General features: G+C 32.7%; 1 protein-coding gene across 1 annotated transcript; it reads left to right on the forward strand.

Annotated features, from left to right (window-relative positions):
• The first annotated feature begins 990 nt into the window (after positions 1 to 990).
• LOC143068984 (interferon-induced protein 44-like) lies at positions 991 to 15,144 on the forward strand. The gene is made up of 7 exons (XM_076243402.1): positions 991 to 1,067; positions 2,208 to 2,738; positions 3,027 to 3,088; positions 5,602 to 5,799; positions 10,969 to 11,115; positions 11,343 to 11,514; positions 14,761 to 15,144. Exons 2-7 carry the CDS (start codon positions 2,216 to 2,218, stop codon positions 15,069 to 15,071), a joined length of 1,413 nt encoding a protein of 470 aa, XP_076099517.1. The 5' UTR covers positions 991 to 1,067; positions 2,208 to 2,215; the 3' UTR covers positions 15,072 to 15,144.
• The last annotated feature ends 3,975 nt before the right edge of the window (positions 15,145 to 19,119 follow it).

The raw sequence follows: 19,119 nt of genomic DNA on the forward strand, positions 1-19,119 counted from the left end.
TGTCATAACAACAATCCTGTCCGTTATTTGTCCGTTTGGTGTTTTTTTTTTTGCCATTTCGGTGTCAGTTTATTTTCGTTCGATCTTGGAGTTTGAATGTCCCTCGGGTATCTCTCTCCCCTCTTTCATAAGAATCTAGTTCGGCGTTTCTTTGTGGATATGTTTTTTTTTACTTATTGTTTTATATTGATGAAATCCTGAATGGTTAGTGCATGTTAGATTTATTCTGATACCGGGTTTTCCTGGAAGATTTATCAATTACGGTTAACAATTGTGGGAATTCACAATTAGGAAAAAGTAAAACAGCAATATCAACATTTTAACAACCGTCAATCATATGTCAGTGCATGGAAGAAGATACAATATCAATGTTGTTGAAATCATCAGATTTGGCTCTCTTGTTTGTCGCTACGATTAAATACTGCCCCTGCATTACGGAATGTTGAATAGTAGCGTTTACACCAGTCTTGTACGGGGTGTTCCAATTTTAAAGTGTAAATCCGTCTATGTTTGTGTTATACTGCTGATCCCAATGATTCTTTAAAAGAAGTTAGGTAAAAAGAATTTTGTTAATCTGTGCAATATTGGAACGGAAGTACACAATACTGATATAATGTTATGTTATAACACATTAGTTATGGTGAAAAAAGACTTGTATCTTAATATAATATAGTCCATGTTTCCAAACATAATTTATTTGGTAAAACTGAGTTCTTGTCACGGGTATCACTTATAAATAGGGAGGGTCGCACATGCAGACACGAGCTTTTCAACACGATCTATCTAACAACGCCTAAATTAAATGTAATTTACCGTTTTTTCCCCAATTTAATCTCGTACAGTATACCCATTGATATAACCCAAATTGATAGTTGTCAAAGCATATGCCTATTACTTTATCATGATTTAATGTTCAGATTAACTCTTAATTTTCGGCCCTTGATGTATATATTTTAAAGAAAAAATCTTTGGTTGTTGGATTCCGTAAGTTTTTGATAAAACTATATATTGCTTTACAACGATCAATGATCAGAATATAAACGTTGAATTTCTAAAACTATTACGAGGTAAGAGTTTGCATTATGAAAGATGGAAATTAACAAGTTATTTTTTTCGAAAAAAGATATTTAAATAGTTCAGATTTCGGTGCTTCAATTTTCCAAATTTGTTTACATTCCTCATGTTAATTTTAAATAACAAATGACATATTTTACTTCCCGTTTGTATGATATTTTGTTCAGATCGAGGTTGAAATACGTAATTGATTTAAAAGAACTTGAATATAATAAGTTAGTAAAAAATATAACAATTTAGTTAAAACATGTTTAATCCCACTGCATTTTTGCGCCTGTTTCAAGTCTGAAGCCTCTGTTAGTAGTGTATATATTTTTTTACATTTTAGTTCATTTATATGTTTGGAGTTTATTGTGACGTCCATTTTCACTGATATAGTACACACTTTTATTTAGAGGCCAGCTGAGGACCACCTACCTGTGCGGGATTGTCTCGCTGTGTTGAAGACCGATTGGTTGCCCTCGGCTGTTGTTTACTCTTTGGTCGGGTTGTTGTCTCTTTGACATATTCTCCATTTCCATTCTGAATTTTATTCCATATTGTTACGGTGCATGTTTTTATTTGTTTAACTCTTCACCCACTTGCCTTTTGTCTCTATAAGCAAATCAGTCGTTCAAAATATAACCATTTCAATTTCAAAGGGATTTAAAACTTCATTTTGGAAAACGTCTGATCGACTTTCTTATTTGATGTATAATTGCATATACATACACTTTTTAGTTGCTTTCATTACTTATGTCGAAAATGCACAACAGGCTTGTTACATTTGATCTGTTAATTTCACGTCATAAATGTTGTTTATAAGAATAAAATCGGTACAAACCTGCATAAATAAAAGCTCTTTCAATCAATCAATATTTATTGTGTTCCTGATTGTCACAATTGAGCACGATACGATTCCCGAACTCTACAAATTTATCACAAATTAAGTTTTGAGCACAATGGTCTACTCATTGTCTTTATGAATAAAGATAACACTGAAAAAATAATGTTATTCAATTTAAAACTGAAAATATCAACTGTTTTAATTAAGTACACTATTTTGTATTTCGCATTATAAAAAAACTAGTAAACATCGACAAATCAGAACTTTACAGCAATTATTTGGTTACTTTCTATATATTGTTTCACAGTTTTGGTCATGGCAGTTAAATTCAAGAGTGGTGAACAAAAACAAATGAACGAGTGGTTGGGTGGGAATAAAAGATACAGATGCATATTTAAAGCGACTAGAGACGGCTGTGATTCTGCAACCTTCCATATGAAGTGTGATAACAAAGGTCCAACTGTGACTATTATGTACAACACTAGCCATTCAGTGTATGGTGGATATACCTCCCTTAGTTGGGGCAGTACTAAAGGTTATCGGAATGACGGGAGTGCATTTATATTTCGCTTCTATCAAAACGGAAACTGGAGGCCAATAAAATTGCCTATCAAAATCACGTCATACTCTATATATGATACTAAAGCAAGAGGACCTACGTTCGGAGGTGGTCATGATCTACCGTCTTTCACAAACACCATCATTTCAAAAGATGATTACTTTCAGTTCAACACTACATTTGATTTTGGACACTCATATAATACAAACGGAGAATCGTCAGATTCCTTTACAAATGGACACATGCAAATAAAAGATATGGAAGTTTATTTGATAGAAGGTAAGACATAACATTTACATATAGACAGGAAAGATGCTATGGAAGATTGGAATAAAACACTTCTAAATATGAATGAAAAGTGAAATAGGGTATGGAACATTGACAAGTCCTGATTATGGCATGGCAGTTATTTGCATGTCGATCCTCTGGTTGATTTAGTCGAGCATTTTGGTTTTGTCAGCTTTTTGATCTTCTTTATTTATTTACATTAAAAATCAGTAACTTTGTTATTACATTTATTATTTTAATATATCCCCACCCTATAATCATCTAATTTATCTCTCTCAGATAAACCTAACTATTCACCTCTTGAAGTACCCTGGAGAACAACACCGCAATGGAATACAAAAGTAAGACATAGTTCTTCCTATATTTAGTATAGCTTATTTGACTCGTTCTTTACTAGAACTTCAACGTTTCAATAATTCCTTTGAAATCATCAGCCTAACAACTAGCTTATTTAGGTAGTACATTTACGAGGATATGATTTTGATCGGTGACCCTAATATTATTTTACACCATTAAAGGGGAACTAGCTGTCAAATTTGTTTTCACCGATTTGACTCAAATTCTCATATCTCATGTATTACAATCTAAAAAAAATATCCATATTATAAAAAGTCTTATACACAATTAATAGGGCATGGACTCGAGAATATGTAACTTCGTTTCGTGAGTATTTAGTTTAGACCCCATCAAATAAACCATCGTGTTAACCTCCGGAAACTTCCGATGGTCATATAAGCGATATAAAAATAAATAAGGAATAAGGATTAAATGAGGTTGAATTATAACTTGCAAATACATGATTAATCATCAATGTTTCTGAGCTTATTTTGACAAAATTGAAGCATACTGGCTGCTAAAAGTGAGTTACTATTTCACCATTTTACTTTCTTTAATGAATGAACAAAAATAAAATCATCTTTTAGAATTCTAAAATATCTCGTAGCTGGTGCCCCTTTCAAGCAAAAATGTTTTTGATTTTCATTTCATCATAACCTTTTGAATAATATGGCCGTATTTACACCACAATTTTTTCTTTCAGTGGCACCTGCAAAAGTTTTAAGGGATGGCAGGAACTAGATGATTCAATTCTAAATGCATTTAATGTTTCAGAAAATTATAAACTTTTCTGGATTTTGCTATTCATTTTTTTTCTTCATTCCTGCAGAAGGTACCGTAATAAATTAAGTTGAGAAAGAGTTTTGAGAAGCTACCCTTATATAATACATTTTGTGAGTAGTATTTATTCAAATGGACAATAGACATATGCAAAAAAATAGATGATTTCACGTAACTGAGTAGACCGTATCAAATGAAACTCGTGTGTTTGTTTATTTTGCTATCTTATGCAAACTGGAAAAAATCAGCTCGTAAAAATCCAGGTAGGTTCTTAATTTTCTGAAACGTAGATTACATATAACTTTTATATATCTAGTTTCTGCCATGCCTTTAAGATTTCCTCGATATATAAATTTGTCTGTACTCATAATAAATCTTGTGGTGTAAACACGGCCATATTTTTCAATTCACTTATGATGAACCTTACAGTTGAAAGATGTATGTCAATTTTAACCAAATCGGTGACCATTTACAACACTTCTCCATTGAAAACCTGCACAACTGTGAAAAACCTTGAACCAATGCTTTTTTTATCTATGTTAAAAACTCAGTTTTAGTTTGTAAATATAAAAAAGAAGATGTGGTATGATTGCCAATGAGACAACTGTCCACAAAAGTCCAAAATGACACAGACATTAACAACTACAGGTCACCGTACGGCCTTCAACAATGAGCAACGCCTATACCGCATAGTCAGCCATAAAAGGCCCCGATATAACAATGTAAAACAATTCAAACAAGAAAACTAACGGCCTTATTTATGTACAAAAAATGAACAAAAAACATATATGTAAAACATAAACAAACTACAACCACTGAATTACAGACTCCCCACTTGGGACAGGCACATACATAAATAATGTGGCGGGGTTAAACAAGTTAAACCCCGAATTTGTTTTTTTCCCAATCGATTTATGAATTTCGAACAGCGGTTTACTACTGTTGCCTTTATTAAAAGTCGCGTAATCATTATCTAAAATTGATAAATAGTGATTAAAGTTCCATTGCATTTTTTATGACACAATATGTTGTTTATTTTAACTGTCATAACGCTTTATTTACTATCGCGATCGAAAACAACCTACGGTGACCTATAGTTGTTAATTTCTGTGTCATTTGGTCTCAAGTGGTTGTGGAGAGTAGTCTCATTGGCAATCATATATAATACAATATATATACGGGAAGGATTGTGCCTGATGTTCATAAGATGAAATCATAATCTTTCAGTCTGTTTAATTGAAGTCTGGAGCTGGCATGTCAGTTAACTGCTAGTAGTCTGTTGTTATTTATGTATTATTGTCATTTTGTTTATTTTCTTTGGTTACATCTTTTGACATCAGACATTTTAATGTGCGTGTTGTTATGCGTTTACTTTTCTACATTGGCTAGAGGTATAAGGGGGGGGGGTTGAGATCTTACAAACATGTTTAACCCAGCCGCATTTCGCGCCTGTTCCAAGTCAGGAGCCTCTGGCCTTTGTTAGTCTTGTATTATTTTAATTTTAGTTTCTTGTGTACAATTTGGAAATTAGTATGGCGTTCATTATCACTGAACTAGTATATATTTGTTTAGGGGCCAGCTGAAGGACGCATCCGGGTGCGGGAATTTCTCGCTACATTGAAGACCTGTTGGTGATCTTCTGCTGTGGTTTTTTTTCTATGGTCGGGTTGTTGTCTCTTTGGCACATTCCCCATTTCCATTCTCAATTTTATTTTTATAATATATTGTTTTATAACAGTTATTTGAGGAACTGAAGGAAAAGATAAAAAAATATAAACCTTTAACGGAATTAAAAGTTCCACAAGCACGTGTTTTGTTGGTCGGACAAGTAGGAGCTGGGAAGACAAGTTTCTTCAACACCATAAACTCAATCTTCATAAACTATATATCTAGACAAGCATGTAGTGGTAATGCAGAGCATAGCTTAACAATTGTTGTGAGTATTGAATACAGATTTAATTTATATTATCTTATAACTATTTTATTTCATTTTAGTAAAACAGAAGCCTCTAGCTGCTTTCTTTTATGTTTTGAGATAGTATGAGTTGTTCATTTTGGGTCCTTTTGGCGTGAATCATGTTGTTCGGTATAGTTTTTTTTTGTAATGTTTGCTTTATTGTTATTTGTCCTTCGTTGCTTTGATTTGTGGCCATGGTATGTCCTTATTTTATTGGACTTATGTTTTACGATGCCTATTCAGTATCCTACATCTTTTTTACAATTGGATGCACAAAATATATGTTTTTTTCTTCTTTTTTTTCAACTTTTGGTGCGCAGCTTCCCTGAAAGAGATTTAAGCATAGAGTGTTTTTTAGGCACACAGACATGAGTGAACACTTGATATGCGCTTTTTTCTTAAAGGAAATTCGTTTTTTTCAAAGTAAAGGTAGCTGGAATGTCTAAATGGTCAATAATCAATTCCTGTTGAAGACTATTTGGTCAATAAACATTATTTCCAATTTAAAAACTTGAGGTTAAAATATTGAGCACATTGAAATGATGGAAATCACAGTTATTTTTATGATGTTCTCTCCTCTTGGTTTAGAGTTTTTTGCAAGATATTCGGAATCCTCTGGTTTTATTCATGTAGTGTCATTAAAAGTTTTTCCCACTAACTCTTACTTTTCCTTTCATTATTCTATTACATAAAGCGTAAAAGAGGAACGAAAGATACCAGAGGAACAGTCTAACTCATAAATAAAAATAAAATGACAATGCGATGGCTAAAAATGAAAAAAAAAACCAGACAAACATAGTAAACAAGAAACAACATAGAAAACTGAGAAAAGGAATAAGCAACACGGACCCCACCAAAAACTGGGAGTGGTCGCAGGTGCTCCGGAAGGGTAAGCAGATTAACATGTGGTACACGTCGTGTTGCTCATGTTATTCCATACCCGGTAAAAAGTCTAGTTAGGTAGGTCACATTTATGAAAAGGGAAGGGGAATGTAGTAAGAAACATATCCGATATCATCTGTAAAACGGTTATTTCACTTCGGTGTTAACATGAATATCAATTATATGGTCATTTTCATAAATTTGCTGTTTACAAAACTTTGAAATTTTCGAAATACTAAGGATTTTCTTACCCCAGGAGTAGATTACCTTAGCCGTATTTGGCACAACTTTTGGAAATTTTGGGTCCTCAATGCTCTTCAAACTTTGTACTTTTTTGGCTTTTTAACTGTTTTGACATGAGGTCACTGATGAGTCTTATGTAGACGGAACGCGCGTCTGGTGTATTAAATTATAATCCTGGTACCTTTGATAACTATTTTATTCCATAACCATCAACCGTGATGGCGTCTGTCCATTTACGAAGGGATGATTTCAACTTCACATTTTGAACTCTCGGTTTAATTGCTTCCTTGTGAGCAGCAACCCTCTATTTAGGAAATCATGATAGGAGATAATGGCGCGGGAATATCGTATCAATTGGGGATATATATTTCGTATGCAGACTCTGCTTGAATGTTGCTACATAGAAATATAAAGTGCATAATTGGAAAGCTGAAATCATCTCGTTTGTTGTAAAGTTGTGTTTTTACAGCCGACCCTCTTTGTTAATTTCTAGATGTAAGTCAAGATATGAGGCAGACTAAGCCGTATCTCTTTCATCCTTTATCTCTAGTTCGATGGGATAGATTTGTTCAACATAGTCACCAAATTATGAATTATTTTGTGAGAGAACATCATCTTTATAGCGGAAAGTAAAGTTAAAGGATATTGCTAACTTCTTATTTTTCATCCTTAGAATTTTCTGTGTGAAGTCAGCCTCATAATAATGAAGAAACGTCGACAAGAATAGGAGCACAATTGGTTCCCATTTGAATGACGACAGTTTGTTGAAAAACACGTCTGTGTAAAATGCCATATTCGAAAAACTTATTTTTACATTGTTTTGAAAGAAAAAAGGTTTCAATGTCAGATGTATGAAATTTCGAGAGAAAATCATTACCTGCCAAATGGCACACATAAAAAAAAGCACACGGACCCTTTAATTATTTCTAAATATATAAACGGACATTGATTTTTTTTTATTGATTATTGAATGATCTATGGTAAAAATTAGAAAAAGTATGTATGCAGAATGCCATGAAGGGGTGCTAAGAAAACGACACCCGATCTGACCTACCTTAAGTATGTGTTCAAATCAAGCTAAATCCAATATAGAGTTTAAGAGAGAAAAAAACACCTCAGTGTACTTTCAAGTATAAAGTTAAATAGATATATCACCAAAATACCTTATTATCTTTATGAAAGCATTTATTTCATCATAATGAATAAAAGAAAAATTAGTAATACGTCAAAATAGCAACCCATTGACAAAAATAACCAAAAGACAGGGCAACAATAAACATATATATATACAAAAAGCTTGAAACATTCCTGAATTTATATAAGCATTCCTAGGCAAATGTCAGGTTGACATTGTTTTCCAAATTGTTTTTTTAAGTCTTTGTCTGAATACTTATTGTCGGAAACAGTAATTTATCAGTTTAATGAACGGTTTAAACCAAGAGTTCAAAATTGTGAAGTTAAAATCATCCCTTCGTAAATTTTTCGAACGCCATCACGAGTTGGTTGACCGTTATGGAATAACCGTTTCACAGATGATATCAGATATGTTCCTTAATTCGTAACTACAATACCACCCCTTTTCACGAATTTTACCTACTGAATTCGAATTTTTACCGGATTTGTAATAACACCACGGGTACCACATGAGGAGCAGGATCTGCTTGCCCTTCCGGAGCACCTGAGATCACCCTAATTTTTGGTGGGGTTCGTGTTGCTTAGTCTTTAGTTTTCTGTGTTGTGTCTTCTGTACTATCATTTGTCTGTTTGTCCTTTTATTTTTAGCCATAGCGTTGTCAGTTTATTTTCAATCTTTGAGTGTGACTGTCCTTCTGGTATTTTTCGTCCCCCTTTGCTCACTGTGTCTAGACTACCTGGAAAAAAGTTATCTTATATCCAGTACAGACCAAAAAAATGCAGAATTTATCGATCTTTATTCATTTGTAATGTTTATATCATTATGATATAGAAGAAAATAACTGTTTTCTATTTTGTTTTTTATACCCGATTAGATCAACGGAGAACTAAGTGAAAGACAATTCTAAACGATGAATTGAGTTTACCTTACTTCGAATTTGTTTAATTTCTCCTGCACATCGTACGGAATGAAAGGTATTGAAAGAAATGTAATAACATGAAAATTGCAACATTTGTCTCTTTGAGCACCTCAATATTTGTATTAATATGCTTGAAACGAAAGAAATGGGCCTTGTTGGAATTATAGGACCCGATTTTGTCAATGTAGACAAGCTGGTTGTGTCATAACATTTCACAGAGCAGGACACGATTGTGTCATTGAAATAATCGTATAACGCAATTTCAAATATTTGTGCCACGTGTGCAGTAGCACCTGAGATCATCCCCAGTTTTTGGTGAGCATTCGTGTTGCTTGGTCTCAAGTTTTCTATGTTGTGTCTTGTTTACTATTATATGTCAGTTTGTCTTTTTCTTTTTAATTATGGCATTTTCAGTTTGTTTTCGATCTATGTGTTTGACTGTCCCTCTGGTACTTTTTGCCCCGCTCATAAATTCAGAGACAGGTCGCCGTTAGAAAACGGACACTATCGGGGACATTTATTTGAATCCGCAAACGTTTGAAATCCTGTTTTGTTGAGAAAAAAATGCTTGTATGAAGACGAATAATTTTACTGCGTTATTCAAAGAAATTAAAATTGTAACGCAATTGAAGGTTGGGCTCTGTTATGCTCTCTATACGTTTTTGGAATCTTACATATGATCGTCTGAAAAATATTTCTGAACACTTAATATGCATTTACATGATACATAATACATGAGAATAAGACAAATGTGTATAGATATAAGAAGATGAGACATGAGTGCCAATGAGACAACTCTCCATCCAAGTCACACTTTATGAAAGTAAAAATGTTATACTTTAAATTCGATTAAAGAACGTAGAACGTTTTAAAAAGGGTGCAATTTATTCAAGAGAATTAGTCCTTCCCCGAATTAAGCGTGTATGAATAATATAGCAGCTATCAATAGTTTGTTGAGTGAGATAGCATTTGCACATTTTGAAAAAATGATAAGAATAATTGATCCTCAAACTTATATAAATGCGTAAAATACAGAGTTGTAGGAAAATTAACAATTGCCTTTCTTATTAAAATTATGAATTACATTTTTCCTATGGTTTATGATACCGATAAAAGGAACATAACAGTATAACGTACCCAAATTGCACCTATTTTGACAGTTTTTTCAACTACGTTTTTTTATTATTAAGACAAAAGTTTCCATTTTGTGTTTATTTTGTAGCCGTATCCTTCTTTACTATATAGGTACACCAATTTGATTTTCAATTCATATGGAATCATAGAAAAATTAGTCTGAACTAACCTCCAAACCATCAATGATTCTGTAATGAGGAGTACCCAAATTGCATCCATGCTTAAATTCGCATCGTCAAAAGTCGAATAACAGAGCTTTTGTTTATTTTTTTCAAATATTTTGAACAATTGGATATTTGTCCATGCTTACTCTTCTTTTTTTAAGAAATGAATACTTGAAGCATATTGTATTTGCTAATTTTAAAAAGATGACGCTTTGATGACGTCGCATGGCGACGTTTCAGTACATTTTGCTTTTTCAGTAAACACTTCATCTGTTGATAAACACTGTGAACGTTTTGTGTATATCTAAATATATTTACCTATTTTGAAAGACATGTATAGTATCAAATCATAAAAATACAAATTGTTTAGTCTCTAGAAGATCTTGTAAGATTTCCGCTGCTATTTTTGCTAAATATGTGCAATTTGGGTACTCGTTGCAATTTGGGTACCGTTACGTAATTTGGTAATCTTCAATAGAAATTCTTACAAAAATACATTTGTAAGCTTTGAATGTTTAACCACATAGTAACAACTGGACCTCTATGACTAAAGGTCACGAAAAAAATAGACTGTAGTATATGTACAAACTATAATTTGTACAACATTACAACATTACAATTTGTACACAACATATATATAATCAAATCACACATTGTGATTTTTTTCTTAGTACCGAATGTACCAAATAAGAAATGATGTATCCGGGAATCCATTGAATTTAAGACTACATGATACAAGAGGACTGGAAGGAGATCACGGGATTGATGATCATACACTGTGCTGTCTACTCGACGGTAATTTACCCGATCGATTCCAGGTATATATACAGATTAGGCAATCTATTTCTGAGGTAGATAAGCCTTAGTATTTCAAAAATTTTGTATGTTTTTGTAAACAGTTAATGCATAATTCTGACCATATCAATGATAATTCATAAAATGATAATAATAAAAAAGAAAGGAATATTTAATGTACTCTTTCCATAAGATTTCAAAGAAATATATTATAAACGGAATTTGTAACTATATATATTGTTTGTTATAGTTCAATCCATCAGCGCCAGTTACACCTGATATAACAGGCTTTGTTGCTACTCCAAAATTAGCTGATAAAATACACTGTGTTGTGTTTGTCATAGATGGCAGCACTGTTGACGATATGCCGCAGAAGGTGATAGAAAAGACGAAAGGTTTTCAAACTCACATGAACCAAAGAGGTATTAAAAAGTAAAATCACAAAAAATGCTGAACTTGAAGGAAAATCAATTCGGACAGTCCATAATCACATGGCAAAATAAAATAACAACGCATCAAAAACGAGTGGACAAGAACTGTCATATTCCTGACTTGGTACAGGCATTTTCAAATGTAGAAAATGGTGGATTAAACCTGGTTTTATAGCGCTAACCCTCTCACTTTGATGACAATCTCATCAAATTCCGTTATATTTACATTGATACATATATGTTAATGAAAGTTTATTATTCGGGGCATTGATAACAGGAAGTTTGAATAATCTGCTTTCAGTAAAATATTAAACAACATGCTTAGATTTATCACATATAATAGTATACCAGAAAACTCTATCAAAGATCTCAACTTATGATATTGCAGCTGGATATTGCTTAATATTATTGCCTATTTAAACCATGATTAAAAAAAGGAAAACAACACGTGATAAATATAATGCGTCCGAGGCGCTTTTCATGATTAACCTTCATCAGGAAAGTTCAAAGGTACTAAAGCCTCATTTAGGCAACCATATTTGCATAAGACTATTTCAGTGCTGCTCTAGGTATAATGTTATGACACTGATAAGTTTAAAATAGAAGAGATTCTCTCAAGTAGGCAAAAGTGGAATAACGGTATCTGTTTCACAAAGATTTGTTCTTACAGAATACGTGTTTTTATATGACTAGTAATACATATGATAAAGTATATCATTATCAATGCGTTTATAAAATAAAAATCTTGTCAGATCATCCGGATTTTGATTTAACAATGATTATTTAAAAGATGAGATTTTCTACTCTTTAAACGGAATTTTCGACGTTTTTAGAAAGAAAAACTATTCACATTTATTGATTAGATCGGTGTTCTGTATATTAACATTTTTTTGCACATCTTGAACCAAAGAGTTCCTTGTAGCAATATCGGACCTTGATACACCGGAGACCTCCTGGCCGGTATCTTCTTTGTATTAATTCATAAAACCAGAAATACAATTTGTTTTTAATTTATTCATTAGTTTTAATATCTAACTGCTACATTTATGGTAATGATGTGACACAAATTTCAGATTTCTTTGATCGTTCGTGTTTTTCGACATCCGCATACAACAATATGTTTCACGTTTATTGAATCCAATGGTACTTAGAATTTTAACATAAGCAAAACGAAAGAAAACCCTTATATTTGTAATCTTACAATTAGTTTTCTTTTATGTGTGGTTATTTTGTGTTCTTATATTTTTTTTTACATCTCTTACCTCTGATAATATGTGATCCTTTTGTTCTTATCTCTTCCATTTTTTTTTTCATTATGTTAATGTTGACAGTAATGAATACGATGAAAAGTAGAAAATATAAAAAACGACAATCGAAATTCGAGGGTAGCACCAGCCCAGTAGTCAATACTTTGGTGTTGACATGAATATCATTTATGTGGTCATTTTTATAAATTTCATGTTTACAAAACTTTTAATTTTTCGAAAAACTAAAAATTTTCGTATCCCAGGCATTGATTACCTTAGTCGTATTTGGCACAACTTTTTGGAATTTTGGATCCTCGATGCTATTCAACTTTGTACTTGTTTGGCTTATAAATATTTTGATGAGCGTCACTGATGAGTCTTATGCAGATGAAACGCGCGTCTGGCGTACTAAATTATTATCCTGGTACCTTTGATAACTATTTACACCACTGGGTCGATGCCACTGCTGGTGGACGTTTCGTCCCCGAGGGTATCACCAGCCCAGTAGTCAACACTTTGGTGTTGACATGAATATCATTTATGTGGTCTTTTTATATATTTTCTGTATAAAACATTTAATTTTTCGAAAAACTAAGAATTTTCTTATCCCAGGCATAGATTACCTTAGCCGTATTTGGCACAACTTTTTTTGAATTTTGAATCCTCAATGCTCTTCAACTTTGTACTTGTTTGGCTTTATAAATATTTGATGAGCGTCACTGATGAGTCTTATGTAGACGAACCGCGCGTCTGAATTAAATGTGTATCGATTCTCACTGGTGAGACAAAATGGGAACAACCAGCAAATACGCCTCGTAGACGAAACACGCGTCTGGCGTACTAAATTATAATCCTGGTACCTTTGATAACTATTTCAAATAAAGAAACGAAGCATTTACGAACTGAAAATCAATAATAATTACGGACAATGATATAATGGCTTAACGGGAGACAGCACTGAAATTTAAACCAAAGTCGTCACTAATAACTATTGAAACATCAGGTTCTAAGTATGATGAACATGTACTGCTTCAAATTGAGTATCTGTTGTCAAATTCAGAAAATTTCAACATCGATCAAAACAATGTTAACATAATGGAAACAATTTCGCCAATCATTGTTTTGATGTCAATAAATCTTATTCTCATAGAAATCGTAAAATATATATTCAAATATAACGTCAATATTACGCTTTGATACAAAGCCGTGCTATAATTAGCACAAAATATATATGACACATGCGCAAAAACTTACTGTGTAAATTTTCGAATTTTCATTGCTATTCTAATAAAATATAAACAATTTTTCGGCTTAAAAAACTTTTACTATATATTGTTGTCAAATAACATATATTTACCCTGCTTTTAGTTTTTTGAAGATTGAATAATTATGAAATATAATGAACATACCCCACGAAGAGGGAACTAGAACAGCCAAACATTTGTATGGTATTTTTGTACGCTTCGACCTACTGTATTTGTCCTTTTTAGAATCGAACTAATTCCTTCATGTCATGCTTTATATAAAAAAAAGGAAAATGTGGTATGAGTGCCAATGAGACAACCCTCCATCCAGGTCACAATTTATAAAAGTAAACCATTATAGGTCAAGGTACGGTCTTCAACAGAGCGCCTAGGCTCACACCGAACAGCAAGCTATAAAGGGCTCCAAAAATTATGCTCATTTGTAAGCATTATATATGACCATAGTATATTCTTCTCTAATGCTCAGTGTAAAATATCGACAAATATAACCATGTTAAAATGAGCATTGAGCAAGACATGAAGGAATGATTTCTTAAACAACTTGACAAATTAGTTTTGCAATAGATCTAGATTAAATTGTGTTAAATATGTGTAGTTCAATGCTTACAAACCAATTTTAACTTAAATAATAATATGTATGAGCTCATTGTGTATAAGTTGTGGATTAGTACGTAAACTAAAATTAGATGCAGAGGCTATCAAAATATCTTTTTGAACCTTTTCAGGCATACCACAGATTGTATTACTTACTAAAATAGACAAACTGTGTGAGGCAATACATGAGGATATATCTCAAGTTTTCTTCAGTCCTGTTGTACAAGAAACTGTAGATGGAGTTTCACAGATATTGGGACTGCCAAGATCTCATATCCTACCAATTAAGAATTACGAATCAGAAATTGAACTTAATGAAAAATTGAATATCCTGACCTTGTTAACCTTGCAGCAAATATTGAATTCTGCAGACGACTTTATGTCTAATTACCTTGACCAAATTGGAGATGGAAAACTTCAACAAATGAACATCAAAGAATAGTTAATTTGTTTTTGAATCAAAGTACCTTAGACTCTAAGACTCCTTCCGGATATTTTAAACTTGTTTGGTGTTTTATGATTTTTTTTTATAAAATGGTAATTTCACCGATATTGCGCGTTGTTATTATTGCAAAGATATTGTATAACTTATTCACGTACACTATAAGTCTCTTTCTTCTTATAATAGTATAAAACATTTGATATCTGTAACCTACACACAAGTATTTCCTAATTCTTAACTAAACAGAGATTGAACGAATTGGCCTTACTTTGTCTCATAAGAATAATGACCAACGTAAATTACAAAAAAAAATCACTTAAACATTTTGCATCAACACAATGACATTTCACCATTTTTTATTAATACAATATTTGGGAATGTGATTTTACCAGACAAACGGTATTCCTATGGGTACACACTATTATTCTTTCCATTCTGCTTCTTTTATAAATGGGAGGTACACTTTATGCACAGTCTTCTCAGATAGACGTAATAATTGTTGCATCTTCTTTCCATTTCACAGTAGACATACTAGTAGATGATATCCTCTCACTTCATTAAATTTGGTTACTATGTTATTTTCTACATTTGAAAATGCCTGTACCAAGTCAGGAATATGACAGTTTTTGTCCATTCGTTTTTGATGCGTTTTATTATTTGATTTTGCCATGTGATTATGGACTTTCCCAATTGATCTTCCTCTAAGTTCAGTATTTTTGTGATTTTACTTTTTAAACACATCTAACAAAAAAAAGGATATATAAGAAAAAAGACAGTTCAGTCTGTCTCATATTTTTACTTACAATTAGCAATTGAAAATAAAAATATTGAGAACAAAACTTTGCGACGATAGATAAAGGGCTTCAGCTCATGAATTTCCAGAAATTCCAGAAGTTGCGTTTCTTCCGCTGTCTTTAGCGCCCCTTTGAGTGCATGCAATTTCTCATGTTTTATCCGTTCTTTTCTAGATTCCTTAATGGTGATTTCGGCAGAGTTTAGTCAATTGGCCAATTATTTCAAGGTGAGAAGATCTTGTATCAGGAATATGCTATGGCCATTGTTATATTATAGTTCGTTTCTGTTTGTGTTACATTTTAACGTTGTGTTTCTGTTGTCTCGTTTGTTTCCTCTTATATTTGAGTGTGAATTCACATTGCTATAAGACGTGTCACGGTACTTTTCTATCCAAAATTCATGTATTTAGTTTTGGTGTTATATTTGTTATTCTCATCGGATTTTGTCTAAAGCTTAGTTCGTTTCTGTGTGTGTTACATTTAAATGTTCTATCTTCCTCTTATACTTAATGCGTTTCCCGCGGTTTTGTTTGTGGCCCGGATTTGTTCTTCTCTATCGATTTATGAGTTTCGAACAGCGGTATACTACTGTTGCCTTTATTTGTAAAAGCTAATTTAAGACGGGCGATGACAATCCTGTTGGTCAGTTGAGTTTAAAACTGGTTTAACCTCGTCACAAACTCATTTGCTTGTCCAAGGTCATGAACCAGGTCAGTGGTTGTCTTTTGTCATATCTAATTGTTTTTTTTAAATAGAAATTTATGTCGATGTCGATTGAAATATTTCACTAGTTATTTAGACTCGGTTGGAATTAGAACTTGATATTGCTTAGACACCTGTTAACCGTTAAGAATGCATGTTGTTCTCTAGATTTCTTTTCGTTATGTATGTCCTTAAGTTGATGTCTCGTATATCAACATTTATCGCATCTCTTGTCATTCAAATACTGAGAGGATACATTAAAGCTTTGTTTAATGATGGCGACTGTAGTTTACTGATGATCAAATCTTGGAAGATACAATTTAAAACGAAAAAACAAAAATTAGGAATCGCATGAACTCCAAAAGTAGTGAAGCAAGATAAGCGTCTTCTGCTTTGCATACACCATCTGTCATGCACATTCCAAAAATTGAACGATCAGACGACTATACTGCTATTTTGATATTGAATACCGCATCATATTAATGCTAGTGAGATAAAATATCGGTCAACCAATTAGTAATGATAACCGTAAAATAATTTAGTGTTGATAGTTTTCCCCCCTTAATTCTGTTTGAGAAGTGTTTGTGATCAACATCACTGTTGTTTTTGTTCAGTGTTTCTGTTTTTCTGTTATTTTCCCCTTGAAGTTGATGTGTGTATCTCTGTTTTGTTGCTGTTCAGTATTTCTGTTGTTTCGTTATTTTTCCTCTAACAGTTGATGTGTTTCCCTCTCTTTTAATTTGTCACCCGGATTCGGTTTTGCTTAATTGATTTATAACTATTGAACAGATCTATGCTATTGTTGCCTTTATTCAATAAAGTCCGTTTAGTATAAACATGCACATACGTTACGTATTAACAAATATATGTATGTATGTCAACATGTACGGTCATAATGTATTAACAAATATATTTATTAATACAATGACATACGATGGAGCTGATGGAATGTTACTGTTGAGAAATTTTGAAGTTTGGTACTGAAAAGGTGAAATTAGAACGTTCTACATATGCTTCAGTTTGATGTCGGTAATCTATCTCAATAAAGTTAGGATGTAACCTTCTTTACAAATATTGGGTTTTGAATGACAAAACATCACGATTGAAACATATAACGAAATCTAAACGTACAAGGTATTAATACACCATCCGCATCTTTATTTTATGTCCTGTTTAGAAGGTTGTACAGATGATCGGAAAAAACCGTTAGAATCTTTAAATTCGGACCCTCGTTTTGTCATTAAATTCATTATCTCCAAACACTAATTTTTCAATGTGGATTGAAGTGGTAAGAATTCTTTTAATTTTAAAGTGAACATGATGAAATTCGTAAATGAAGACAGTGCGATCATTCATTTTTGTGATTTTGTCAGTATATCCCTCTATATATACAGCATTCTGACTTTTTAGAAAATAAGTCGAATGATTATCGAAATCTTTGTTCGAGATTACAGTTAGGTTAACGTTGAATCGTCAGACTTAATAAAAGGCATTGCAACTAAACAACATTGAATAAAAAAGCATCTCCATTCTTTTGGTTGCACACCAGAAACATGTTATTTTCCTTCTTGTAGCATACACTTGAGGGTTGGTTTAGACCATCGGTATTATTAAGTAATGTTTTGATGATTTTGCCTTCATTTTGTAACAGCAGAAGGTTATTAGAGATTGAACCCAAAACAATCACGTTTTGGTCACGATCAACGGATATTCCAGATGGTACAACAAGTGAATTTGTATCCCTGAAATTCCATAGTTTCTTTCCGTTTGTACTACAACAGTAAACAGTGTTCTCAGCCATGACTGTGTAGTAGATTCTGTCTTTAGTCATTGCGATATCGTAAACCTTCCGATTTGTTTCTAACTTGATTGTATTAAGTATAGTTCCTTCTATATTCAGCACAACTATTTCTTTATTTCCAACTACAACACAAATCTTTCCATCATTGTTTGATATTCCATAACAATTGTTTTCAAATTTCACATTTTTCAAAACTATCATTCTTTGTATATCTATAACCTCGACGTTTTTAAGAGAATTATAAGAAACGGCAATTTTGTCGGTATCCATTACTGTCAGATCCCATGGTGATGCAGAGACGGGTACATCACGGATATAATGTCCGTCTACGTTATATTCCATTAGTACATTCTGCCCACTATTGTCTGCTATCTATAAGTTACCATTTGCCAAAATTGTACATCCAGAAATATATATGCTATTTCCTCTTTGCTTAATCGCGAACTTCTTTTTCAACTGTAGTTTTGTATCAGAAACAGATCTCCTAGTATTTACTTGTATTTGGGCTTGATCAATCTTTGCATCCGTAAATGGGCAATTGATGGTACTTTCATCAACTTTTATCGTAGCAAAACTGTTGACATCCTTTAATAATAAAGTAATTTCTTGCTGTAATTCGATTTCTATGTTATAATTCTTAACGGACCAGATGGCTTCTTGTATGACCTTTACTTCGTCTTGAACCTCTTTAGTCATCTGATGTGTTCTTAAGAATATCTGTAGGTTTGGGGCAAAACGCTTTAGTTGAGAT

This window comes from Mytilus galloprovincialis, chromosome 3, assembly GCF_965363235.1.
Source record: "Mytilus galloprovincialis chromosome 3, xbMytGall1.hap1.1, whole genome shotgun sequence".
In the NCBI taxonomy this organism is placed as follows: Eukaryota; Metazoa; Mollusca; class Bivalvia; order Mytilida; family Mytilidae; genus Mytilus; species Mytilus galloprovincialis.

Coding starts and splice junctions, on each gene's coding strand:
- LOC143068984 (XM_076243402.1), top strand. CDS start 2,216: ATGGCAGTTAAATTCAAGAGTGGTGAACAAAAACAAATGAACGAGTGG. Junction 3,089..5,601: donor CACCGCAATGGAATACAAAA/GTAAGACATAGT, acceptor GTTTTATAACAG/TTATTTGAGGAACTGAAGGA. Junction 11,515..14,760: donor AACTCACATGAACCAAAGAG/GTATTAAAAAGT, acceptor GAACCTTTTCAG/GCATACCACAGATTGTATTA.